Source organism: Salarias fasciatus, chromosome 10, assembly GCF_902148845.1.
Source record: "Salarias fasciatus chromosome 10, fSalaFa1.1, whole genome shotgun sequence".
Lineage (NCBI taxonomy): Eukaryota > Metazoa > Chordata > Actinopteri > Blenniiformes > Blenniidae > Salarias > Salarias fasciatus.
The window spans coordinates 9885212-9908211 of record NC_043754.1 but is presented as its reverse complement, the minus strand read 5'-3'; the positions used below and the strand labels follow the sequence as shown (position 1 = coordinate 9908211).

General features: G+C 43.5%; 2 protein-coding genes across 3 annotated transcripts in view; one reads left to right on the top strand and one right to left on the bottom strand.

The window, feature by feature from the left end:
• The first annotated feature begins 786 nt into the window (after positions 1-786).
• Positions 787-11504, top strand: arhgap35b (Rho GTPase activating protein 35b). Its single transcript, XM_030101258.1, has 7 exons — positions 787-1569; positions 3378-7289; positions 7411-7552; positions 7870-7947; positions 8139-8270; positions 8465-8570; positions 8696-11504. Exons 2-7 carry the CDS (start codon positions 3570-3572, stop codon positions 9105-9107), a joined length of 4590 nt encoding a protein of 1529 aa, XP_029957118.1. The 5' UTR covers positions 787-1569; positions 3378-3569; the 3' UTR covers positions 9108-11504.
• Positions 11505-15931: 4427 nt separating this feature from the next.
• LOC115395634 (Down syndrome cell adhesion molecule-like protein 1 homolog) overlaps positions 15932-23000 on the bottom strand; it is a 47918-nt gene continuing 40849 nt past the window's right edge. For both annotated transcript variants that reach the window (XM_030101255.1, XM_030101256.1), the window contains exons 21-33: positions 22089-22242; positions 21437-21554; positions 20519-20682; positions 20325-20423; positions 19815-20003; positions 19432-19719; positions 19186-19341; positions 19032-19062; positions 18243-18361; positions 17994-18146; positions 17699-17899; positions 17264-17575; positions 15932-16401 (exon numbers count right to left, since the gene is read on the bottom strand). In XM_030101255.1, coding sequence (XP_029957115.1) covers positions 15968-16401; positions 17264-17575; positions 17699-17899; positions 17994-18146; positions 18243-18361; positions 19032-19062; positions 19186-19341; positions 19432-19719; positions 19815-20003; positions 20325-20423; positions 20519-20682; positions 21437-21554; positions 22089-22242 — 2418 coding nt within the window. In that variant the 3' untranslated portion in view covers positions 15932-15967. The remainder of the gene's footprint in view (positions 16402-17263; positions 17576-17698; positions 17900-17993; positions 18147-18242; positions 18362-19031; positions 19063-19185; positions 19342-19431; positions 19720-19814; positions 20004-20324; positions 20424-20518; positions 20683-21436; positions 21555-22088; positions 22243-23000) is intronic.

Genomic DNA, 23000 nt, shown 5'->3' with positions numbered 1-23000 from the left:
GAAGAAGAACATGCAAACTCCACAAGGCCAGCTAGTATTTGCACCCATGACCTTCTTGTGAATGGTGGAGCAGTGGTTAGCACTCTCACCTCACAGGGAGAATGTCAAGGGTTCAAATGCTGCCTGAGTCATTATGTATGGAGTTTGCATGTTCTCCCTGTACTTATATGGATTTTCTCGAGTGGTCCAAAGACTTGTTTGTGAGGTTGAGTGCGGACCCTAATTCCCAGGTGTCAATGTGTGTGTGGTTGACCTGTCCAGGAGTTTTCCTCCGGCATGCTGCAACCCTGCACAGGATGAAGCAGCATTGAAGATGAAAGGATGACTGGCCCTTCTCACTATGAGGTGAGAGTACTAACCTGTGCCACCATAATAATACTGTTTTATTGTTGTTATTGTTTATTATTTCTTTCTGTCATTAGAAAGAGACACTCAAACTTTGTTGTGATCCTGAACCATGATAATAAATGGATGTCTACTGTGATGAAATATTTATTTAACTGCATGGCAGAAAAAAAAAAATCATAAAATGTCAAGTTATAAAAGTCTTGAAATGCCTTGACGACTAAAAAGTTGCTTTAAAGTGAGTATTTTGATGGATTCTGATTTTTTATACTGCAGTAATGTCAAACCACTGGACACACATAAGTAGCATATTGCAGTGAATCCAGAGAGTTAAGTAAAATGAGTGACTTCAGGGAGGATTTTTGACACAAAACCCGTTTAAGTTTTAACAGGAATTGCGCGGATACTTTAGAAATACCGCTTGGAAAAATGGATTACTTTGGAGTAACGGGCTGCGCAGAAGGCGCTGACTATCAACAGAGAGCCGACCTGCTGCAGTTGTGTGAGGGCGCCGCTGGGTGAGTCCCTCTCTCCGCCGCTCCTGTCTCCACAGCTCCCTTTTCCCAAAGAAAAGAAGAGGAGAACTAGGTCCGGGGAGGAGGGCCGCCGCCATTATCGGAAAGCTGACAGAAATACCACTTTCACACACGCAGTCCCGCTCGTAAATTGACCGGGACATGTTCGGTCGGTGTGGCGCTGGGAGCGGATTTCTGACCGAACAGCAGCGTCGATCGCGGCGAACTCTCCGTTGTCTCGTGTGCGCGGCCGGCCCAGCGTTATGTGGGCACAACAATGGACTAGAATAATTATTGAAAAAGCAACGTGGTGAAGCCAGAAGCGGACGACTTAGCGGATTCTCTTTCATGTGTATATAGATAGATATATACACACGCCTGAGTCTCGCAGGAGGAAAAGCGTTGCGGGAGCAAAAGAAGGGGGTAAAAAATCGGATTGTTCTGTTGTTGGGGATATTTATTTCTCCCCCATGAACGTGTTTAAATTGCAGCGAGCCACAGACATGCAAAACACGGGAATCCAGACATGGGTGGTGGATATTTAATAGAAATGACCTCGGCGCACATGCTGCCGTGATATCGGCGTTTATCTGCGAGTATCTGCGAGCCGTGGTTTATTCTGCGGCTTTTGCTTCTGCACATCAGGCGGCGAGGGCTGCGGCAAGGGCTGGCCTGACAGATGCAGGAGGAGAAAGGGAGAACTGCGATGGTATGTATGCTCCTCTCTCTATATATCCTCCGCCCTCTTTATGGGCTATTTCCTCATGAAACTGTCTGGCTCTACACCCCGGACGAGCCGGGTAAATGCATTCCCTTTAAACGTGTCGGTGTGCAGAAGGTAAGGCTACCCAGACCTCGGCGCTGCAATTTCATTATGTAGACAGCAGGCCTGGCGTGGTCAGCCCCTCTCTGTGCACCCTTAAAGCCCATGTTGCTCACTGGTAATCCTCCTGCACAACATACACAATCTTTGCCCAAGTATGCGGGCTGTGTGGACCCGGAGAGATCCAGTGTGCTCGCTGGCGAACTGTTTTGATGGCGCTAGATTCGCAGAGTTGGGTTGTTTTTATATTTTGCAGAGAACTTGTCTCTTCGTTTTGGGGATCAGGCCTTTCTCAGCTGAGCTGGGTGCACTGCCCATTGCTGCTTTTGACCCTGCCAGAGCTGTTTGCTTGTAATATATATATACTCACTTCATGTGATAGGTTAGTAATTTCATTATAACCCCATGATTCATATTTTTTTGGCAGGATATCACTCCTGGGAATCCTATTATGCATAGGTGTAAATCTGCATTGTGTCGATTTTGCACTTGAATTGAAATTATGAGCCGACTGTCATATCAAAATTGCATCAGTGCTGTGATAATGGAAGCATTAATCAGGGCTGTTTGAATGGAAGTGTAACATTAGGTGTCTTAACAGGGTGATCAGGTTCAGTGTCCCTTAATTTGGCATTGATTGTACATGTGGTGGACTCTGTTAATAGGTTCTCCGTTCATTCTCTCAATAGAGATGTAGACGATAGCTGCTGCTTCACTGAGGAAGAAAAGGTGTTCACTTAGGATGAAAATGGAGACCGAGGAGCTTACAACATTTTAATAATGCTTGTCACTTCACTCAGTGATCAGCTGACACTGTCTTTGAAAGAGCACCACTCCCATGTTCCACTCAGGGATAATGTTTTGAATCTTAGCTGTAATAGAGATAAATGTAAATAAATGCATATTTTAAGGCATTTTTGACGATCAATACTGAACCTAAGTGCACAAAATGTTACAAAGACCTGGCTGAGTTTTAACAGTTCTGAAAAAGGGTGCTAATGGTTCGAAATTCAAGAGCTCGGATTTATTTTTATTTATCTTCTTGTTACCTGATTTGAATCAGTGTTCTCTCCATTCTGACTGTTATAACAAGTCTGCCAGGACAAAATGACAAGTTGGTTTTGCTGTACTTGCAACTCTGAGTTCAATATGCTTTGCTTGTCACTAGATCGGATGCCAAAAGATACAACTCTGTTTGACAACAACTCGTTGTGTGATATTAATAATGTGTAATATTACTCATGCTGTGATGCCACTCAAGTGCATGTCTTACACAAACGTCAATACACAATGAAGTTCACATACTCAGAATCACTCAGTACATATTGGTTGTTGTTGAGGTTTGGAGAGTTGATTCTTTTTTGTAATTTAATAGATAATGGGAGAAAATATATTAGGAAGATTAGGTTTTGATGGCACCATTCTCATATTCCATTATTATTATTGGAGATGTTTCAATTATTAATAGGATAAGTAAATTGAATGCCACATACAGTGCTGATTAGCATATCTATGTATAACTAATTTAGCAATTTCTACAGTGATCAAAAAAGAATTCTCATATTCCCCTAATATAATTTGGCATTAGGATCAGTTATTTGCCATAACATTCCTTTTTAAATGTTAATGTCATTAGTTAAAAATAATTGTGGTTTGTCTAATTTCTTTTCTTTCTTTCCTTTTTTTTTCAACAGGATCTGATTCATACCAGGAATGAATGAATGAACCCCCCGCTAAACTCACTGCACTGTTATTTATCATTACTGAAGTTCATCAGACGGATACGATATCTGATCTTGCCTGTGGATCAGCAACTTTATGGACAGACATTCTTGTGAACTCCTTTCTATAGTGCCTGTTTATGGCAGGATGAGTGGCAGCAGGCTATGATGGCGAAAAAGCAAGATGCACGATCGCCCATTTACAACCTCATTGTGGTGGGTTTGTCCGGAACAGAGAAAGAGAAGGGGCAGTGTGGAGTTGGCAAGTCCTGCTTGTGTAATAGATTCGTGCGACCGAGTGCAGATGACTTCTACCTGGATCACACATCCGTTTTAAGCACCAGTGACTTTGGGGGTCGTGTGGTTAACAATGACCACTTTCTATTTTGGGGCGAGGTGGCACGGGTTCTGGAGGAGGGGCCTGAGTGCAGGATGCATGTTGTGGAGCAAACCGAGTTCATTGATGACCAGACATTTCAGCCACATCGTAGCACTGCTATGCAGCCCTATATCAAACGAGCAGCTGCAACGAAGCTGGCCTCAGCAGAAAAGCTCATGTACTTCTGTACAGATCAGCTGGGACTGGAGCAAGATTTTGAGCAAAAACAAATGCCAGAGGGCAAACTGCAGGTGGATGGGTTCCTGCTTTGTGTTGATGTGAGTCGCGGCATGAACCGCAACTTTGATGACCAGCTGAAATTTGTCACAAACTTGTACGGTCAGCTCAGCAAGACTAAAAAGCCCATTGTTTTGGTTCTCACCAAATGTGATGAAGGAGTTGAGCGCTACATCAAAGACGCACATACGTTTGCTATCACAAAAAAGAGTCTGCCTGTGGTTGAGACATCTGCTCGCTCAAACATAAATGTGGATCTTGCCTTCCTGACTTTGGTTCAGCTTATTGACAAAGGCAGAGGCAAACCTAAGATCATTCCTTATTTTGAAGCTCTAAAGCTTCAGAGTCAGCAGATTGCCTCTGCCAAGGATCGCTATGAATGGTTAATCAACCGTATCGTAAAGAATCACAATGAAACCTGGCTAAACACCAGTCGGCGCATGAACACCTCGCCAGAGTACAAAGAATATGTCTTCTTGGAGGGAACTGCAAAATGCAAGAAGCTTTTTCAGCAGCATGTCTACCGTTTGAAGCAGGAGCACATTGAGAGGCGTCGCAAAATATACTTGAGCACTCTCCCTTTAGCACTTAGCTCTTTGGTGCCTGACCTGGATGAGATCGATCAGCTGAGTTGGTCTGGAGTGCAAAAAGTCCTGGAGTCAAAACAGCACTTTGCACACTGGTTTGTGGTTCTGGAGGACTCACCATGGGAGGATACATCTCATATTGATAACATGGAAGATGAGCGAATCCCCTCTGACTTGTTGGAGACTGATGAGGCAGAGGACATTTTCAATGCCCATCTGGAACATCTGCGTAATGAGTGCAGACGAGCAGAGTTGAGGCAGGAGTTCAAGCATAAGTTAGCGTCTTCGCCATTTGTCACACCTGGTAAACCTTGGGAGGAGGCGCGCAGCTTCATCATGAATGAAGAGTTCTACCAGTGGCTAGAGGAGCCAGAGTACTTGGACCTGTACAATCGCCATCAGAAGGAGATCATTGATCGTGCTAAAGAAGACTTCCAGGAGTTGCTACTGGAGTACTCTGAGCTTTTTTATGAGCTTGAAGTGGATGCCAAGCCCAGTAAAGAGAAAATGGGGGCAATTCAGGAGGTTTTGGGAGAGGAACAGAGGTTCAAGGCACTGCAAAAGCTTCCTGCTGAAAGAGATGCACTGGTACTGAAGCATATCCATTTTGTCTATCACCCCACTAAAGAGACCTGTCCCAGCAGTCCTCACTGTGGCGACTCTAAGATCGAACAACTCTTAGTTTCTCGTTTCCCCACATGTTACCCTTTTTTCGATGTGAAGGCTCATTTCGGGGACACTAAAGCTGACAGAATCAATCTGGTCATACTGGGGAAAGATGGACTGGCCAGAGAATTTGCCAATGAGATTAGGGCTCTCTGCACAAATGACGACTGGTATGTGTTAGATGGGAAGATGTATGAACTGACGCTGCGGCCTATTGAGGGAAACGTACGTCTTCCAGTAAATTCCTTCCACACACCTACATTCACCCCTCATGGCTGTCTGTGTCTGTATAACTCAAAGGAGTCACTTTCCTATGTGATCGAAAGCCTTGAGCGACTTCGGGAATCAACTCTAGGTCGAAGGGACAGCCAGTTGGCACAGCTGCCAACATCACTGCTTTTAGTCACTAAAAGAGGTGTAGGATCATATGTTGATATTGGTGGAGACACCGCCTTAAACTTAATAACGCAGGGACAGCAGGTAGCAAGAAGACTGCAGTGTAGCTTTTTAGACCCTGCCTCCCCTGGCGTGGGCTACGGCCACAATGTGAATGAAACCCAAATCAACCAGGTGCTGAGGAGCCTCCTTGACATTAGGAGAAGCACATCTTTCAGTAGCAGCTCGCCACCTCTCCTCCCTGAACCTCCTGGCCTCCGAGATTCTCCTCATCAACCAGTCCCAGAGGCTGACCTTCGCATTGTCATGTGCTTAATGTGCGGAGACTCGTATGACATTGAGCAGCTCCTTTCCCCTTTCCTAATGCATCAGCACTGCAGACCCATGTCTAATAGTGGAACCTCTGTGCTGCTGGAGCAGACAGTTGGCGGACACAAGCTGGCTATAGAGCTCTCTCTGCTCTCATACCACGCCTCCTTCACTTTGAGGAAGACCAGGTTAGTGCACGGCTACATAGCCGTGTACTCAGTCTCCCGAAAAGCCTCTCTCGAGACTCTGTGCGCATTCTTGTGTGAGGTTCAAGACATCATCCCAATTCAACTGTTGGCAGTCGGAGATAGCCAGGCTGAGCTCACTGACAGTGATTATGCCTGCGAACAGCTGATCCAAGGGGAGGAACTAGCCCATGAGATTGAGGGTCGTTTTAATAGTGTGGTTTGTGGATCCGGGGGAGTGGTGGGAGGCCTTCACAGGATAGAAATGTTCCATTCTTTTCTGATGGAGGTGGTAGAGAAGCGCAACATTGTGGAGGCCACACACATGTACGATAATGTTGCTGAAGCGTGCACAAATGAAAATGTGTACTCCCCACGCTGCAGTTCTCCCAGTCCTGTCACCATGTTCCTGGATTCAGAGGATGATGTTGAGCCATCACCGCCATACTATGACGGCACACTCACATCTCACAGTGGGGGCTTCAACCTGCCTGACTTAGACTCCAGTGACATTTCTGTTATATCTGACATCAGAGACTTTGAGAACAAACTCAATAACAAAATACCTCCCCAAGTGAGAGTCAAGCCGGGTGTCACGTTTGACTTCCGGAAGGTGAGCCGAAACCCATATATTGACACTCTTGGTCATCGTCGCTCCTTGCCCTCTGCCGTTACCTGGGTTCCTGGTGGAGATGTGGGCTACGACCCTTCAGACTACGCTGAACCCATCGATGCTGTTTCAAAACCCCGTCCCAGCAATGAAGAGATCATCTACTCCGTGCCACACGACAGCACACAAGGCAAGATCATTACCATTCGCAACTCGAACAGGATGCACTCCAATGGAAACGGTTCAGACAGCGAAGCCGACAGCAGCTCTCTGGAGCGGAGGAGGAAATTCTCTGCAGTGGGAGTGAAGCCTCGCCTTTACCGTGACCGCTCCAAGAGGCTCGGAAAGTTCAGCAGCTTTCGCACAAGTTTCATAGGCAGTGATGATGAAATGGGAGCTCTTCAAAAGTCCAAAGAGGATGACTTTGGAACCCTGAAAGGAGAAAGTCTTGTCAATGAGGAAAGCGAGGATCCAAAGAAGAGAAATATTCTGAAGAGTCTTCGACGGACAGCCAAGGTTTGTATTGTGAAAAATTCCTCTCTAATGTCGCCCTATTGTAATCAGTAGTTCTGGGGTACAACTTAATGTCAGTGAAACTCTCAGTTCCTCAGGAATCTAATGTCTTTCTTTTTCACAGAAAACAAGACCAAAGCACCGTCCAGCTATTCCCAAGCCCGTCGAGAGCAATTACTTCGGGGTCCCCTTGGTTAATGTTGTATCTCCAGACAGACCAATCCCGCTCTTCATTGAGAAATGTGTCCGCTTCATTGAGACAACAGGCAAGTCTTTATTTTTTTCATTGTTTTTTAAATGTTCATGGTGATTTGTGTTTGAAGATTAGATCTATATTCAAAGAATTATTTTTCTGGATTAATTTTGAAAATTCTTTCATTTTGCAAGAAATTTAAATATGTTTCCAATGTTTGAATATTTTAAGTCAAAAATCTGTTAGCTACTTCTTCACTGACTACCAGTGTCTGTGTTGTCATGTCTGTTTGTAAAGAGGCTAATGAACTGTTTATACTTTGCTTGTTTCCCACTGTGACACCCCATCTACTCCTTCCCCCTTTTGTCTACTGCACTTGTTTTCCCTCAGGGCTGAATACAGAGGGTTTGTACCGTGTAAGTGGCAACAAGTCGGAGATGGAAAGCATGCAGAGGCAATTTGAGCAGGGTGAGTTGCTTAGCTCATTCGTTTGAACCAGCTGTTTGACGTGTAATTATGTGACTGCGTAATCAAAACATAAACAGAGAGTTACTAAAGGAAAGTGACATGTTCCTGATTGTTCAGTCCTCATGACAGCTGCTACTGATGAACACATATTCTCCACTGATCTCGAGAACTCTGTCATTCTTCTTGCATAGACCATGGATTAGACCTCGTGGAGAAAGACTTCTCCATAAACACTGTGGCTGGAGCCCTCAAAAGCTTCTTCTCTGAGCTGCCTGAGCCCCTGGTGCCTTGTGCTCTGCAGGTGGACCTATTGGATGCTTTCAGTAAGCAAACACCGCTGGGCTGGGAGGGTCTTATAACATGGAAAGATTATTTCTTTTGGAGGGGAGGGGAAGTTTTAACGGTTCTGCTCTTTTCTTGCCTGTTTTATTTTGTGATCGCTTAGAGACAACTTTTAAATTTGAATTGCCATGCGGTGGAAAGGTATTGCTTTAATCTTCAAAAACTGTGTGTGCAGAAATCAGTGACAGAGAACAGAGGCTGTATACCATGAAGGATGTCCTGCGGAGGTTCCCCCGAGAGAACTATGATGTCTTCAAATATGTAGTGAGCCACTTACACAAGTACGCTCTCTATCTACTATTTATATCACTTTCACTCATCTGCTACTGTGAACAAATCTACATGTGTTAGTCCTCTCTCTTTCCGCCCCCCCGTTTTGAATGAATTGCCTTTGTGTGTTTCCCAGGGTGAGCCAGCTGAGCAGGTTGAACTTGATGACCAGTGAAAATCTGTCCATCTGTTTCTGGCCCACCCTCATGAGGCCAGACTTCTCCACCATGGATGCCCTGACTGCCACTCGCACCTACCAGACAATCATTGAGACCTTCATCCACCAGTGTGCATTCTTCTTCTACAACCAGCCCCTCCTCGACTCCCCCACGGGCCTGGCGGGCCTGCCTGCCTCACCCACCACCACCCTCAGCGGGAGCTCTGCCTACTCTTGCTACCGCTCCTCCCCCCCACACACCACCCCGCATTTCAGCCCCCTGCAGCAGTCCCCGCCCACCACCCCGCAGTCCCCCCTGCAGTCTCTGCTCCCTCCCCTCCACCAGCACCCCCACTCCCACCATTCCCCCGCTGAACAAGAGACACTGTGAGAGACAATGAAACCATGTGTGCCCATGATGATGCTGGACCTTATCGCCAACACACACACACATGCACACACACAGACACACACACACACACACACACACACACACACACACACACACACACACACACGCAAGACAGGTGCACTCGCACACTACATTTTTGATCATGGACAACCTAGGTTATGAAGACAGAATATAGGAAGTGTCTCGGAAACCAACCTGCTGTTTGTGTTCGTCGTCGTGTGCGTCAGGGCAGGATATCATTATCAGTGAAGCTCTCTCTGCCCTCCAAGCCTCTGATCGCCTGGAATTGGATGTCAGGTCAGAAGTGGAGGACAGGGGTCACTGTCACAGCAAGCCTCTCGTCTGTTAACAGCAACCACTTAATCCTACGCTACTAAGAAATAGAAACCTCTACGTCAAGCTGGAAGAAATTTGTGGCCACCATGTTTTTATCGTGTGTAAAACTCTTTTTTTTTTTTGGTTTTGTTTTGAAAGTACTGCCACTGGATTTATGGACTGGTCCTCTGTAGGTCCTTTGGGCAGCAGCGTGCTCGGCATTGCAGAGGTTCCTTTGTCTGCCTTTTGGGTTTCACTCATTGGCTCTACTTGAGGGCTCAGCATGGGGAAGGAATGGAAGAGGACCGGGGTAACACATCCAGGGATGCACTTTATTGATCACTGTTGGGTTTGTTTTGTTTTGTTTTTCCCTCAAAAGGATTTCTTTTGGGGGGGGGCTATTTTATTTTCTTGTGTGTTTTTAATTTCACAGCTCAAACAGCCATATCCATTGCCTCTTCAGAGCTCTGGCAGATCAAACTTTGTTTACATCAAACTTGTTTTGTATCCACAAACGTATCTGAAGCACTTTTTGATAGTGTAGTGTTAAATATGAAGAAGAAATGCCACATTGATTATTTGTCCATATTGTTTGTTTAGTGGTTGAGTGTGGCATCAGTGCAGGCTTGTGTGACAAGACCCTTTTTTGTAAAAACTTAGTCTTTCAAGTGGATTTAGGGGTCTCATTTGAGGTTGGTGGGAAATTTGGATCCACTCTTTTTCCTCATTCATCCAGCCATGTGAAGAATAGTTTTATTTGTCTTCTTTCTAGCTATTGTTTGATCCCGATGGATGTTTAGGGATGTTTGATTTTATTAGGCCACTCACATCAGAGGAGACTTTGCCTGTTATCAGTCAAGTGAAGGAGAAATGTTGCCATTTTGAATGTGTAACCTAGTTCACACCATAACAACAAATTTACATGATCATCTGGTGTCCATGGAAACCAAACGCTTGAAACATGATAGGTTGCTGGATGTGTTGCTGTGGCTGTCTATCAAACCAAGCTCTTTGTATTCATGTAATATTAAGGACCTTTAACTCAGAAGGTTTAGTATTCTCAATGCACTGTTGCCGCTAGTCCTGCTTATACATTACAATGAACCAGTAGAAGTGAAACATTTGTGGATGGGACACATTCAGGAGACACCGGTGCCCGCTAACCTGCTCTAGTTGATTAGTTTAGTGCTGCCATCTTGTCCTCTCTTTTTCATTGAAAACATGCAGCACATTTTTCAGTGATCGCACTGGTGTTGAAGGCCTGATAACTTCAACCATGGGACTTTAGAGAGGAAAGCACGGGACCATTCAATGAAGAAGTTCTGGGGGATCGTGGCTCTTGTCGTTGCTCTCGAATGCAAAAATGGAAGAGAATAGGCAACTCGTCGGTTGTATTTGGGATATTCGATTACCGGTACTTTTGAAATTGCGACGCCGTTGGGAGTCAGTCATCTTATGTGTCGATCAGGCTGATATAAGGGCTCCTCTCAACCCGCTCGACATTTGAAGCTGTAAAACATTAAAACTGGCACAGAACCAACCAAGTAACTGGCCCCCATTATAACACAATTCCTGGGAGTATATAATGTTACCACGCCACTTGACTTCTGACACCACCTTGGCAAACCTGCCGCTCAATGAGCAAAAAGTGAGTGCATACTACTCTATAATGGTTGTTTATTTGTATGTTGGAGAACTCCACCCTTTAGTCAATGGTAGAAAACATTTCTAGTGTGTATTTCAATGATTGAAAGTCCATTTTTACAATTTTTGTGAATGGTTCAAGGCCACTTAAGTTTAGTGCATGATTTAAAAGAAAAAGAAGAAAAAAAAATAAAACCACACCACGGAGAAGGATGAACGTCTCCTCCTGTTTTAAAACATGAAATTAGTATATGAGAATAAAATCCAATGCTAAAGTGAAATAGCTGAAAAGTGAAAGTTTATGTACTGTGTGCCAGGAGCAAACCATTGAATTGGTCTGACTGAGAATAGTGTTTGAAGATGAAGGCCTTATGTGAACTGTATAATAGTTAATAAATTAAATCTTGTAAAATTGTCCTCAGCCTTCTTGTCATGCATGTTTGTGTCTTCAAGTGATCAATTTTTTTTTTGCCATTTTCCCATCTCTTTTCATAAATGTTGCAGGTCTGAAATGAGAGTGGAGCATCATTGTTGAAATTGCTCCCTTTTGATTATTTTGACAATGTGCAGAGTCACAGCCGCAGTCAGAAGGATGAATACTGTCACAGCAGTCAAAACCCAAGAATTAACATCAAGCGTCCCGTTTTGTTGGTGAAAAAGTGTCACTGTTGTGCGAATACGAAGAGGAGGGCAGATTCTGAATTATTATTCTACACACTGCCGCCATCTGACAACATATGAGGCTGTTATTAGCCAGTGAAGTTGTAACAGTGCAGCAGCGGAGTGTGGGTTCCTGTTATTAGTGACTGACAGCTTAGTAAACAAGCACAGCAAGGCATGGAGATATGAATGATACTCAGTAAGGAATTCATTTTAACAAATCTACAATTGCATTATTATTATTATTATTATTATTATTATTATTATTATTATTATTATTATTATCAGCTTAACAATTGTACACAACATGCATAGAGAAATACCTCCACTCTATTAACTAGGGGCTATACTGTTTAAGCACTGGGGCATGTGACTCTGAAAAACATCAATTATTCACAGCACATCCGTCATGAGTGACTGCACTCTTTTGGCAGAAGACTTTCCTCACAGTATCCGTTAACCTGCGTGGGGCTGGGTCGGTTCCGTTAAGCTCTGCTGACACCTAGCGGCAGCTTGTTGTCACAGCGTGGAAGCTCTGGCAGGCTTACTGGAAATATTCTGGGTTTTGGTCAGGGGCGGGCAATGTTTGGTCTGTGAACAGTGAATATAATTAAAAACACTGTATAGTGTTTTTAATATTTAATTGTATTTACTTCTGTGATGGCTATCGGAGTCAACTAATCTGTTTTAGATATACATAGCTATTGTAAAAAAAGAAGAAAAAAGCTATATCCAGTTTACAACTAGTATGTATTTACTGAAGTCAAATGTAAAAATGGGTGCATGAAGATTGTTATAATTAGGAATGATTTCATTTACGGAAATCGGAAGAGTAGCTTATTAAAACTATGTGACTGATTGCTTTCTTTTAGAGTTGTATCATGAGGAAAATTCAGATATGACTTATGATTTAGCACTCAACAGTAAGTGTGATACCTTTTCCGCCCCTGTTTTCTTAAATTCGGGTGAATCATTCAGAGTCTGTTTTCCGCCCACAGTCTGATAACAGGTAAGTGTGAGCGAGTGTGTGAATGTCCATCTCTCTCTACCCTATAATGGACTGGAGAACTGTCCCCGCTTCTCCCACAGCCATCAGCTCCAGCAAACCTTGAATAAAACAGAAAAAGAAGATGGATGGATTGCAGAGAGCACATATCTAGTCGTGTAACTTCATTCAGTGACTTGAGTAGAGGCTGTGTTACAAAGTGAAGTGGAAGAGCAGAGCGCTGCATTGACAGGGCTGGAGTGTCCTTTTGTTTGGAGGCTTAATCTCCAGGATCCAATTTAATAAAAGTCAGTCTCTATTAGCAGGAGCAGAGCTTCAGTGGGGATTTGAAGGATATAAAGGGATCCACCCCATCTCTCTGTCTATATCCATCCCTTGCGCCACCCTATATTTATTGGTTTAAGTGAAGTCATGTGTAAAATCGCCACCAACTGAGCAGTTTTCCCAAGTTTCACAAACCGGTTGATAATGACAGAAGCCATGACGTATGAAAGATAGCTTTATTGCACAAGGTGTTAGAATGATCTTTTTAGTTTTTGCTTTCTTTTCATAGAAAATGTACCTTTGAACACAAGCAATTGCTATAACAAGCAACTCAAACAAATGTTTGGGATACCCTCAACATTTTTTTTTTTTGTTTTGTTTTTTAATTTTCATACATTTTTTTCCTTCAGTTTTTCCCTTTTAGCAAGCATGCAATGACTTTTTTGAGGTTGAACAAAATACAAAATAATGATTAAAAAAAGTAAATAGGACAAATGACAACATCAAAAGACTTTTAAAAAAGAATAAAAATTCAACAAATTAGTATCAAAAACATAAAGGGAAAGAAAATGTTTTTGCCCATTTCAGAAGTAAAATATTCTTATTTTGATACTATTTCAATTTTGAAACTGGGGCATTCAACCCTGATGTGTCCCCTGATTTATTCTGACGAAAATAGCTCTTCATACAAAACTGTGTTTTATGTACAAGACTTAATCTATAAACAACACTGACAAAGGTAGAGATGATGGATCTAGTATGAATAGGGTGGTGATTTTTTTTCACTTTGATTCATCTGAATGGGGGGAAATGACAGGAGCCTGAATGATTCAGGTTTACAGACCGACTCCAGTCCAGTATATATATATATGTATGTATGTGTATATATATATATATATATATATATATATATATATATATATATATATATATATATATATATATATATATATATATATATATATATATAAAATACAATAGCGGTTTGTTTGGCCAAAAGAGCTACGAGTCCCTGATTTCGCTTGGCTGAACTAGTTTTAGCCACAGGCCACATAGCTTAGTACAGTTTGGCCTCCGGAACCAAAAGATTTTGACGACCCCGCCACCTCCCCCCCCCGGAAAGAAATTCAGATGTATTTTACAAATCAAAATCAAAAGACCGACAGATTCTCCTCCCCAAACAAATGAACGAGCAAAGAAATCAAATGGATAAATAAACATAAACCACAAACACTGTCGTGGAGATGGCTCGAAAAAGACATTCCGTTCGGTTGTTGAGTGACTGTGGATGGACGGGGACGGGCGGAAAGAAAGTGGGACATTTACAGTACTTCAGACAGAACAACAACAAAGATATCAGTCAAGTCAACATTATATAATTTTTTTTTTTAAACCGAACTCCCTGACATATAACATCTCTCAACATTAAAGTATTTGATTTCATTCACATCATGACTGGGTTTCCTTCAGCTACTTTGCTTTGTTTCTCTGAAGAGCAGTGATTGGCTCAGTGGCACAGCCGGCTGAGAAGTCGCTGGGATGATTCCTTCTGCGTGTCGCTGTCAGATCTCGGCCTTTTTGCTCCACAAACAGAAGCTCTGATGCCATAAAGCAACTGAAGTCTAGAACCACTTCTGCAGCAAACCTTCTCCCAGCACAAAACTCATTTTGGGGGATCCTCTGAGACACTGATTTGGTTTCTGAATGTTATTGTATTTACCAACCTCTCAGGCTCACGACAGCCTTAATAAAAAATGTCTTAATAAAAGAGCCTATATCCTCATAAGATGACTTAAATAAAATTACAGAAAATCTCACAAGATTTGCGTCAGGATTGTTTTCACCGAACACAAACAGCCAACCAGCCGTCGTGACCCAGGGACGTTTTTTGTTCTGTCCCGCTTCTCCCGACTGGACCCGCGGCTCGAGAAGCGGCTCTCCTCTCTCCCGTCAGCCGGCCGACATACAGTAACACACAGATAATCCCTTATATATACTAAACATTTTCTTTCTCTAGTCCAACCTTGTTGTTAAATTTCTCTTTTTTTAAAATTTCATGATTGAGCGATTGTCTCATTCTTAAAATTTGACATGAACATTAAATTGTAGTACATACCATTTCTGTACATACAATTCATACTTTGTCATAATTTCACTTAAATGTTAGTAATATACCTACATAGAAATATATATGTAAATTCTTTATAATACCAAATATTCTCTATTTGTAATGTGAGAAATTATAGCTGGTTCATTTGGGTTGTCATGATTCCTTTAAGAAGTTGGAAAGTGTTCAGCTGTAGAGTGATGTGTGGAGAACATTAATGTGATAGAGATTTTATTCTTCTTGGAAGTGAACCTGAATCTTTCTTTGTTCTATTTTTCTTTTTTGGACTTACTATTAAAAGAGACTCTGCCAATCACTATTTGGGACTTTGAAAGACACAAAGAGGGTGAAAAGATACAGTAAGAATAGGGAACCTAACTGGAAGTCTTGCAAATTGACAATGGTACTCAAACTATGTGTGTGCGTATGAAAGACAGGATGGCCACACAGCTTCATACTGGCTATTGTAGTCTTCATCATCATAAACACAGAGCATTCCGCTCCTCAGTTTTAGTCAATATATATCCAAATGACTCACAGAAATCACTTCCTGTTGTTTCTGCTGAGCAACTCCTGCGAGGACTGCGCGGCGCCGAGCACCAGCCGGCTGGAACTGTTAGTTAGAGTTAGTAGTTTGTTTATAGAGTCCCGCGCGGACATGAAAAGGAGGGTTAGCTGGGTCTCTGTCTGGGAGGACGCCCTTCCCAGGGAAAATTAGACGGGGTGCCGGGCAGTTCACCATTAGTGGGGGTTTAAAGAGAGATGGCGGCGCTGCCGGTTCTGGCCCCGGGGCCGAAGAGCGCCGGGGCGGGGCAGCAGTGCAAGTCTGTGCGGGCGAGCGGGCTACACCAGCGTGTACGATTTGGAGTAGGCCCCCACGCTCTGTTTCTGCAGCCTCCCCAGCGCGGAGGAGCTGCTCTCCAGCAGTGAGTCTCTGGAGCCCCCCACCTTGTTACTGCTGGTGGGGTTGCTGCTCGTGCTGGAGGTGGAGGCCGTGGCTGCATTGTTGGAGCTGGGCATGGTGAGAGTCCTCTGGGGCAGGGTGGCGGTGCCCGAGCTCGCGCCCAAGCTGCCCAGCCCGGAGTGGCCCAGCGTCAGGGCCTGCTGCTTGGCCGGGTCTAGAGTCTTGTGGCGGCCCTGGGTGTGGTACGCCCGCTGCGTCAGGCTGCGGATCGAGGCTTCCCGCGGCGGCACGGCTGGACAGGGGTCATGCAGCTCCCCTTGCTTGCGGAAGAATGGGTCTGTTTTCATGTAGAGGGGTAGATTGCAGAATTCACCTAGGAAAGACAATCAATGAGGAGACTTTGTGAATTTGAAATGAAAATGACTGAGAGTCACTTTTACAGAGGAACTTAAAGTTTGTAAAATAAAAAAAAAACACGGCATACATGTGTTGGTTTCAACTCTTTGTGTGAGGTGGAATAGATAGATATAATTAAAAGATTTCACCATTTTTTCCAAGTGACATTTATCAACTAGAAATTTCCCTCAATCATACCACTGAATTTCTAAAGGAGTTCACATAAAAAACTAATACTGGGCTGAGTCATAAGTACTGCTCTATATTGCTTATTAAAAAGCTGCATGTTAAATGATTTATGACAAGAGACCCTTCAGACTCTACAACTCTCAACTTCTTGAATTTTTGGTGATATGAAGAATATCATTTCAAGTAAAGGTTTGTCCAAAAGAACAAGGACTGCAAACTGCGACTTTCAAGCAGTTGTATTGTATCATGAATACTCACATGATTGTCTCTCTGATTTATACTTGCTCATCGAGCCAGTCAGGGGTGTGAACGGGCTACATGTGGCTGAACAATGAACAGATCTGTACTAGATGCTTTAAATGAGATCGAGTTTATTTGCTCCCATGTGTTTATATGGATGTTTATATTTGTGTATTCGTATGCACTCATATTCGCATACTGTTTGTTATATGCATTATAAATCTTGATAAAATTCCTCCTTTTGGTTTAAAATGTAATGCGTGTGTGTTGTTCTTGCTAATGGGGCATTAAAATGTTAGTCAAAATCACACCGTTCAGCTTTAAATGTTGTAAATACACAACAAATACTACTAAAACTACTAAATCCAGCCTCCAAACATTTCGCCCCGTCCCTCATCCTTTCCACTCACTTTTGTTGGCGCGGTGGGGGATGGGCACAGCCACATTTTTGCCGCGGTCGTAGTCCTGCGGTTTGGGCGGCGAGGCGGTGAAGCGGCAGATGCCCGGTTCAGACGGCGTGCTGAGGGACGTCATGCTGTCCGCCGGGTCGTTGGTACCCGTGGTCATTTGGTCAGACGAGCTGTCGGAGATGAAGCACTCTGTGATGGTGAACTTGGCGTGCTGCAGGTGCTCCTCCAGCTTGGCGTGCTCGTAGGCTCTGGCCAGCTCCTCGTAGGTGGACGAGGCGCTCTCTGTTGACACCATGCTGTTACGACCTTTATCTGGAAAGAGACACGGAGTTGTGTCAACACTTTGCGCGAGCAGCTGTTTATTCAGAGCGCAAACAGACTTTGTTCAATATGAAAAAAATATATGCAGGACTCAGATCTCCAGCTTCGACCCACCGGTGTCTTGTGAGAGGCTGGCGCTGTAGCTGTCGCTCTCTGTGGCCGTGATGCCATGGGAGCCCATCGTCCTCCAGTCCGAAGTGAGGGTTCGCGCCGAGGCGGTGGACTGGCTCTGACTCGGCCGGCTCAGCGTCCACTGGCTGGAGTATCTGTTCCTGGAGCTGTGAGCCGACTTGATGCTCTTCCTGGACACTGGGTCTGAGGAGGAGCAGGGATCGAAAATGGTTCAGCATCGCAGAGGCTGTTCATCTATATGCAGCAAAATGAATGTGGACGTAAAGAGAAAACCCACTTGTGCCGGGTCGGATGTCTGACATGTCAATCAGAGGTCCTGAATTCTGGATGAGAGCTTGGTGATGCAGTGAGACGCCCGTGCAGAAGTTCTGCGGATTCACCGACTGGCTGAATTCAGTATCTGTCACTGGCACCGCGGCTTTGTCCTCTCCTGTCACCCATAAGATATGAGGGAGCGTTAGACTCAAAGGCCAGAAATAGTCAAGCAAACTGCAGCAGTGACATTAGTTGATATGTGGCTACATGCCTATTTGTTTGATGCCTTCTTTATCTTCGATGAGCAGCTGAACACGAGGGATGTCAATATGGAGCCTCGGTCCTTGAGGAGGGCCTTTCACAGGAGTGTCGATGCTGCGATTGTTCTTGCTACACACACACACACACACACACACACACACAGCAAACACACACACAAACAGAAATGACAAAATATGACTAGTGTGAATAAAGAGAGAGAAAAATATGTCTCAGTTCATGAGCATTGATTAAGTGTTAACCATTATTCAAGGTTGAACTGCTTTTAAAAATGAAACCTCAAGTACTTTTCTTACAATCTACACAAATAAAATTAACTTTTTAAAAGTAACTTTATATCTCCAATGATTTGCATTGTTAATTGAAAGCACTGCATTTAATACACCTGTTCAAAATGTATACTGTTAATGTTAATTTCTTAGAAAAGAAACACCTCAATAAAAAAATATGCAACAGGATTTTCTTTTCTAACAAATGTTAGTATGAAACAGAATTTTATTTTCTGTTATAAAAATAGAATTCCTGGTGACAGAAAAGCAGATGAAATGGCGTGAATATTATTAGAAATAGTGTTTGTGTGGAATTCTTAGAGCCTTATGATTCAAAAAGTAGTTCTACTTATGTAAGAGTACAATTACTCACAATACTACCTAATTGCATCAATGTGAGCATTCACAATTCCTTATTAACTTATTCCACCTGTTTATGAGGTTAAAATACATAGAATATGAATCAGTCTTCTTCACAGTGATCATTAAAACTAACCCCAGTTGCCTCTTACCTGATAAGCATCTCAGCAAGGCTCTTTGCATCTGTAAGAAGACGGTAACTAAATGAGATTACAGTCGATAATCGTTTCAACTTGTCACTCTACATCATGTAATCCATTTATTACAACATGATTCATCTGTCAACTTTCTGTGGCTTTCCCTCACCTCGAAGTCGCTTGAGTCTCTTCTCCTTGCGCTTCTTGCGGATGATGAAGAGCAAAGCGACGCCCAGAGTAACCAGGATGACAGGAGAGCCGATGGAGAACAGCTTCTTTACGTCGTCACCCTCTCCACGGGCTGATTTAATAGGAGGGATTGTACCTAATGAAATGATAATTTAAAAAAAAAAAACCTTAATTTTATAGGTTCTGTCAAAAAGTTGCCGACAGATAAAATGTGGAGTTCACTTACTGCCGTCATAGTCAGTCGTAGCAAACTGGGAGCTCTGGTTTCCGCACCCGGCGCTGTTGCAGGCCTTCATTTTGAGTTCGTACCACGTGGCCTCGCGCAGCTCGCTGAGGAAGAGCTGGGTGGTGGAGTTGGCCTTGAGGCTCTGCCAAGCCCAGGTGCCCTTCGGCCTGAAGTCCAGCATCAGGTCTGTGATGGGGCAGCCCCCGCTGGTCCAGCCCTGCAGGTTGAGCCCCGCATGAGTGGAGTTGATGTGGGTGAGCAGCGGCTGCTCCTTGTTGAACACGGGCTCTGCAGAAGACGGAAAGAACATTTAAAAATCATTATTGTCTGGAAAGACAAATAAGCCAGATTCTAATGGTTACAAGCAGAAGCAGTCCTCTCACCTCTTCCATGCGTCTTGGCCTCAATAATCTCACTGATGCGCCCTGAGCCCACGCTGTTCTTGGCAGCCAACTTGACCTTGTACCAGGTACCACAGCGAAGATTGTCCAATCTGAAGGATCTCTCGCTCGAGCTGATAAAAACATCCCTCCATTCCTCTGTGTTGTCCACAGAATACTGCAGCACGAATCCTGCACCAACACGGCTTTATGTCAAACACAATTCCTTCAGTTCAAACAACAAAAAAAAGTATTTGCTGTAGTTATATCTATTGGACGCCAGGGGGCAACATTCAGTTACAATTAACAGCAGTTAGGTTTGGTTTTACTTTTCTTTTTAAATCCCCTAAAATATAAGTTTGTCTTGCATCTGCAAAAATAAATGCATGAGAGAGCAAAAGGTGTAAACACAAGAAAGAAGATAAAATGGGTCAACTGTTTTTCTTTTTTTTATACAAACTGAACAGCGTGCTCAAATTCCTCTGTTCATAGGAAGGGTGCTGAAGAGCATACCTCTGATGGAGCTTCCTCCATTGTCCCCAGGAATCCAAGCCAGGGTGATGGAGGAGGTGGAGGTGGTGGAAACAGTCAGACGGGGCTGGTCAGGAGGTACTAGAGGAAAAACACACAATGCAAACACAGCGACTCAGTGACACACACTCTCCTCTAGTAAGTTCCACCTGAAGAACTCGACAGTTTCTGCTCACCTTGCACCACGAGATTGACGATGATGGTGTCGAAGCCCAGGGTGTTTGTGGCTGTGCAGGTGTAGTACCCAGAATCCTCTGCTTTGACGGAACGAAGCACCAGCGTGCCATTGGAAAGGATTTGGCGCTGACTGTCAGCAGTCACAGGACTGGCAGAGTCCTCACTGAAGAAGAAGAGGTGGACGGTTAAAAGCCTTGTCTTTGGGCTCAACAGGTCAACTACAAACAGGACAACTTAAGAAATTTGTGTCTTATTTTGTATCATGTATTTGCCAGTCACACTGGTGTAATCTAATTCTGACTGTGGACACACACTTGGTGATAAAAGATAACTGCATCATTTCATGGAATTTAATTTTTGGGTTGATAGATAATGTTTTGCATTAAATGCTCTCACCTTGGAGTATTTTTTTACTAAGACAGCAGGTCCTGAACACAAGTAACTGAGCTACAAACACTGGACCTCAGATTGAGCGATTTGACAGATTCAAAAGGATCAGAAATGGATCCTGTCTTCTGAAGACACACTAAAATCGAGAAGGTTCTTCTTAATGTGACAAAACACTTTTAAAGGGGAAGAAGAAAGTCTAAATGTCAGATGTTTAAGTGAAAGACGCCCCACCTGAAACTGACACATTTAAAATCGGGAAGAGAGACTTTCTTGTGTGGTAATATAATTTCAAGTTAATGTAAATGTTTCATTTTTCAACACGAACAAATTAAGCAAATAAAGCAGAAAAAAAAAACACAACAAGGCCACTCTTATCATAAAGCACAGTTTCATTAAGCATCAACTGTATTTTCGGGTGTAGCTACTTTTGCATACACTGCACTGTGTCTGTTATTTCTTTGCAGCCAGCATTATCTGTATGTGTGGGTGATAATTCAGATTTATAAATAGTATATGATGAGCCAGACCTGTCTTTGGTCCATTTAATGGTAGGGGCGGGCTCTCCCACTGAGCTGCAGGGCAGACGCACTTCCTTCATCCAGGGTGTGGTCACAGTGCCGCCAAACGACAGGATCTTTGCAGGGACTGCGGATTAAAAAAAAGAGAAAAAAAAAAGGCTGCAATTAATCCTGTTCTCACAGTTCAGATATATTATAATCAGATGCATCAACACTTAAAAGAAAAACTAAGTTGTAATACTTGGACTACGCTGACTGGTGAGCAGGTGAAACCAAGACCTTTACTTCACCTCAAAAAGCTATTTTACTGTAGCCCCTCCTCATATCTAAATTCCACTCTATCTTTTTTCCATAGATCCTCCCCTCTATTGATTCCCACTCTCTACCTCTCTCCCCAAGGGTCATTTTACTGGATAGGCCCTGTTCATCACCACATAATTAACAACAGCGTTTCTCGCAACACAGCCACGACTCAATCAATACTACGGCTGTCAATCAATAGCAGAGAGCGCAGACAGAAGAGAGCGGCTGAGCGAGCCATGAAAGGGATTTGTGCGGAGGAGGTCATGTTGCCGGCTCATAGCCATCTTTAGACCGTTCTCCCTCGTAACCTTTACACAAATCTCTTTACCCTTCTCCTCTGCTACACTGGAGGACCCACCTTTGCCAGCAGGCTCCACCGTGACCTTTGAGCTGATGTTGCCTCGGCCGGCCGTCGTCACAGCCGCGGCCCAGATGTGGTACTGCTTCCCTCGGCTGAGGTGCGTGATGCGGTAGAAGAGCATCTCGGGGTTGGCTTCGTACTCGCTGGGCGCCTGACAAAAAGGAAGACGATGTCATGTTAAAGAACTGAACTCAACAGAAAAAATACAGTTTAGAAGTTCTGAAGCACAGAGAGCAAACTGGTGTGTCTGGGAAAAAAACTGATATTTGCTCTGTTCTTAAAAGTGATTCACACAAAATGTACAATGGCGTATTCTGAAACTGTAGCACCGGAATAAAGCAGGGAAATCATTCATTTTATCAGGTACAGTTGACATTTAAAAATCTCCTCTGTGAAAAAAAAAGAACAGCGTTCTCATCTTAGCCATGGTCCAGAGACATGTCAATATCTGGGAACAACAGGGTTTATTTCCCTAATCCAGACATGCAGTAAATACCCAAACAAATGTAATCAATGTAATCTCATTTCATCTAGATCAACACAATCAGCACACTTCTGCAGTGTGAACAGCAGAAATTATGCAGAACACGTGCATCTCACAGGTGAATCAACGTTAACATCCAAACACTTGTGAATGTGACACTAAGACCCATGTTCACGCCTGATAAATCATGAAACTGTACATTTTACACATTCGGGCAGTACATCGTTTTAGAATGTTGCAGATTTTTGTTTCCTGTTTACATCGGTGTTCATACAGATTGACTTGTGTTGCAGCACAGCCAGTCTACACAGTCAGGACATTATTGCTAGAACAGGTCAAGCCATACGCATATATCGCTTCATAAACACTTATTGAAATATTCAAATTGAATTGATGTTTTTGTTAACGTCAGAACAAGGAGTTGA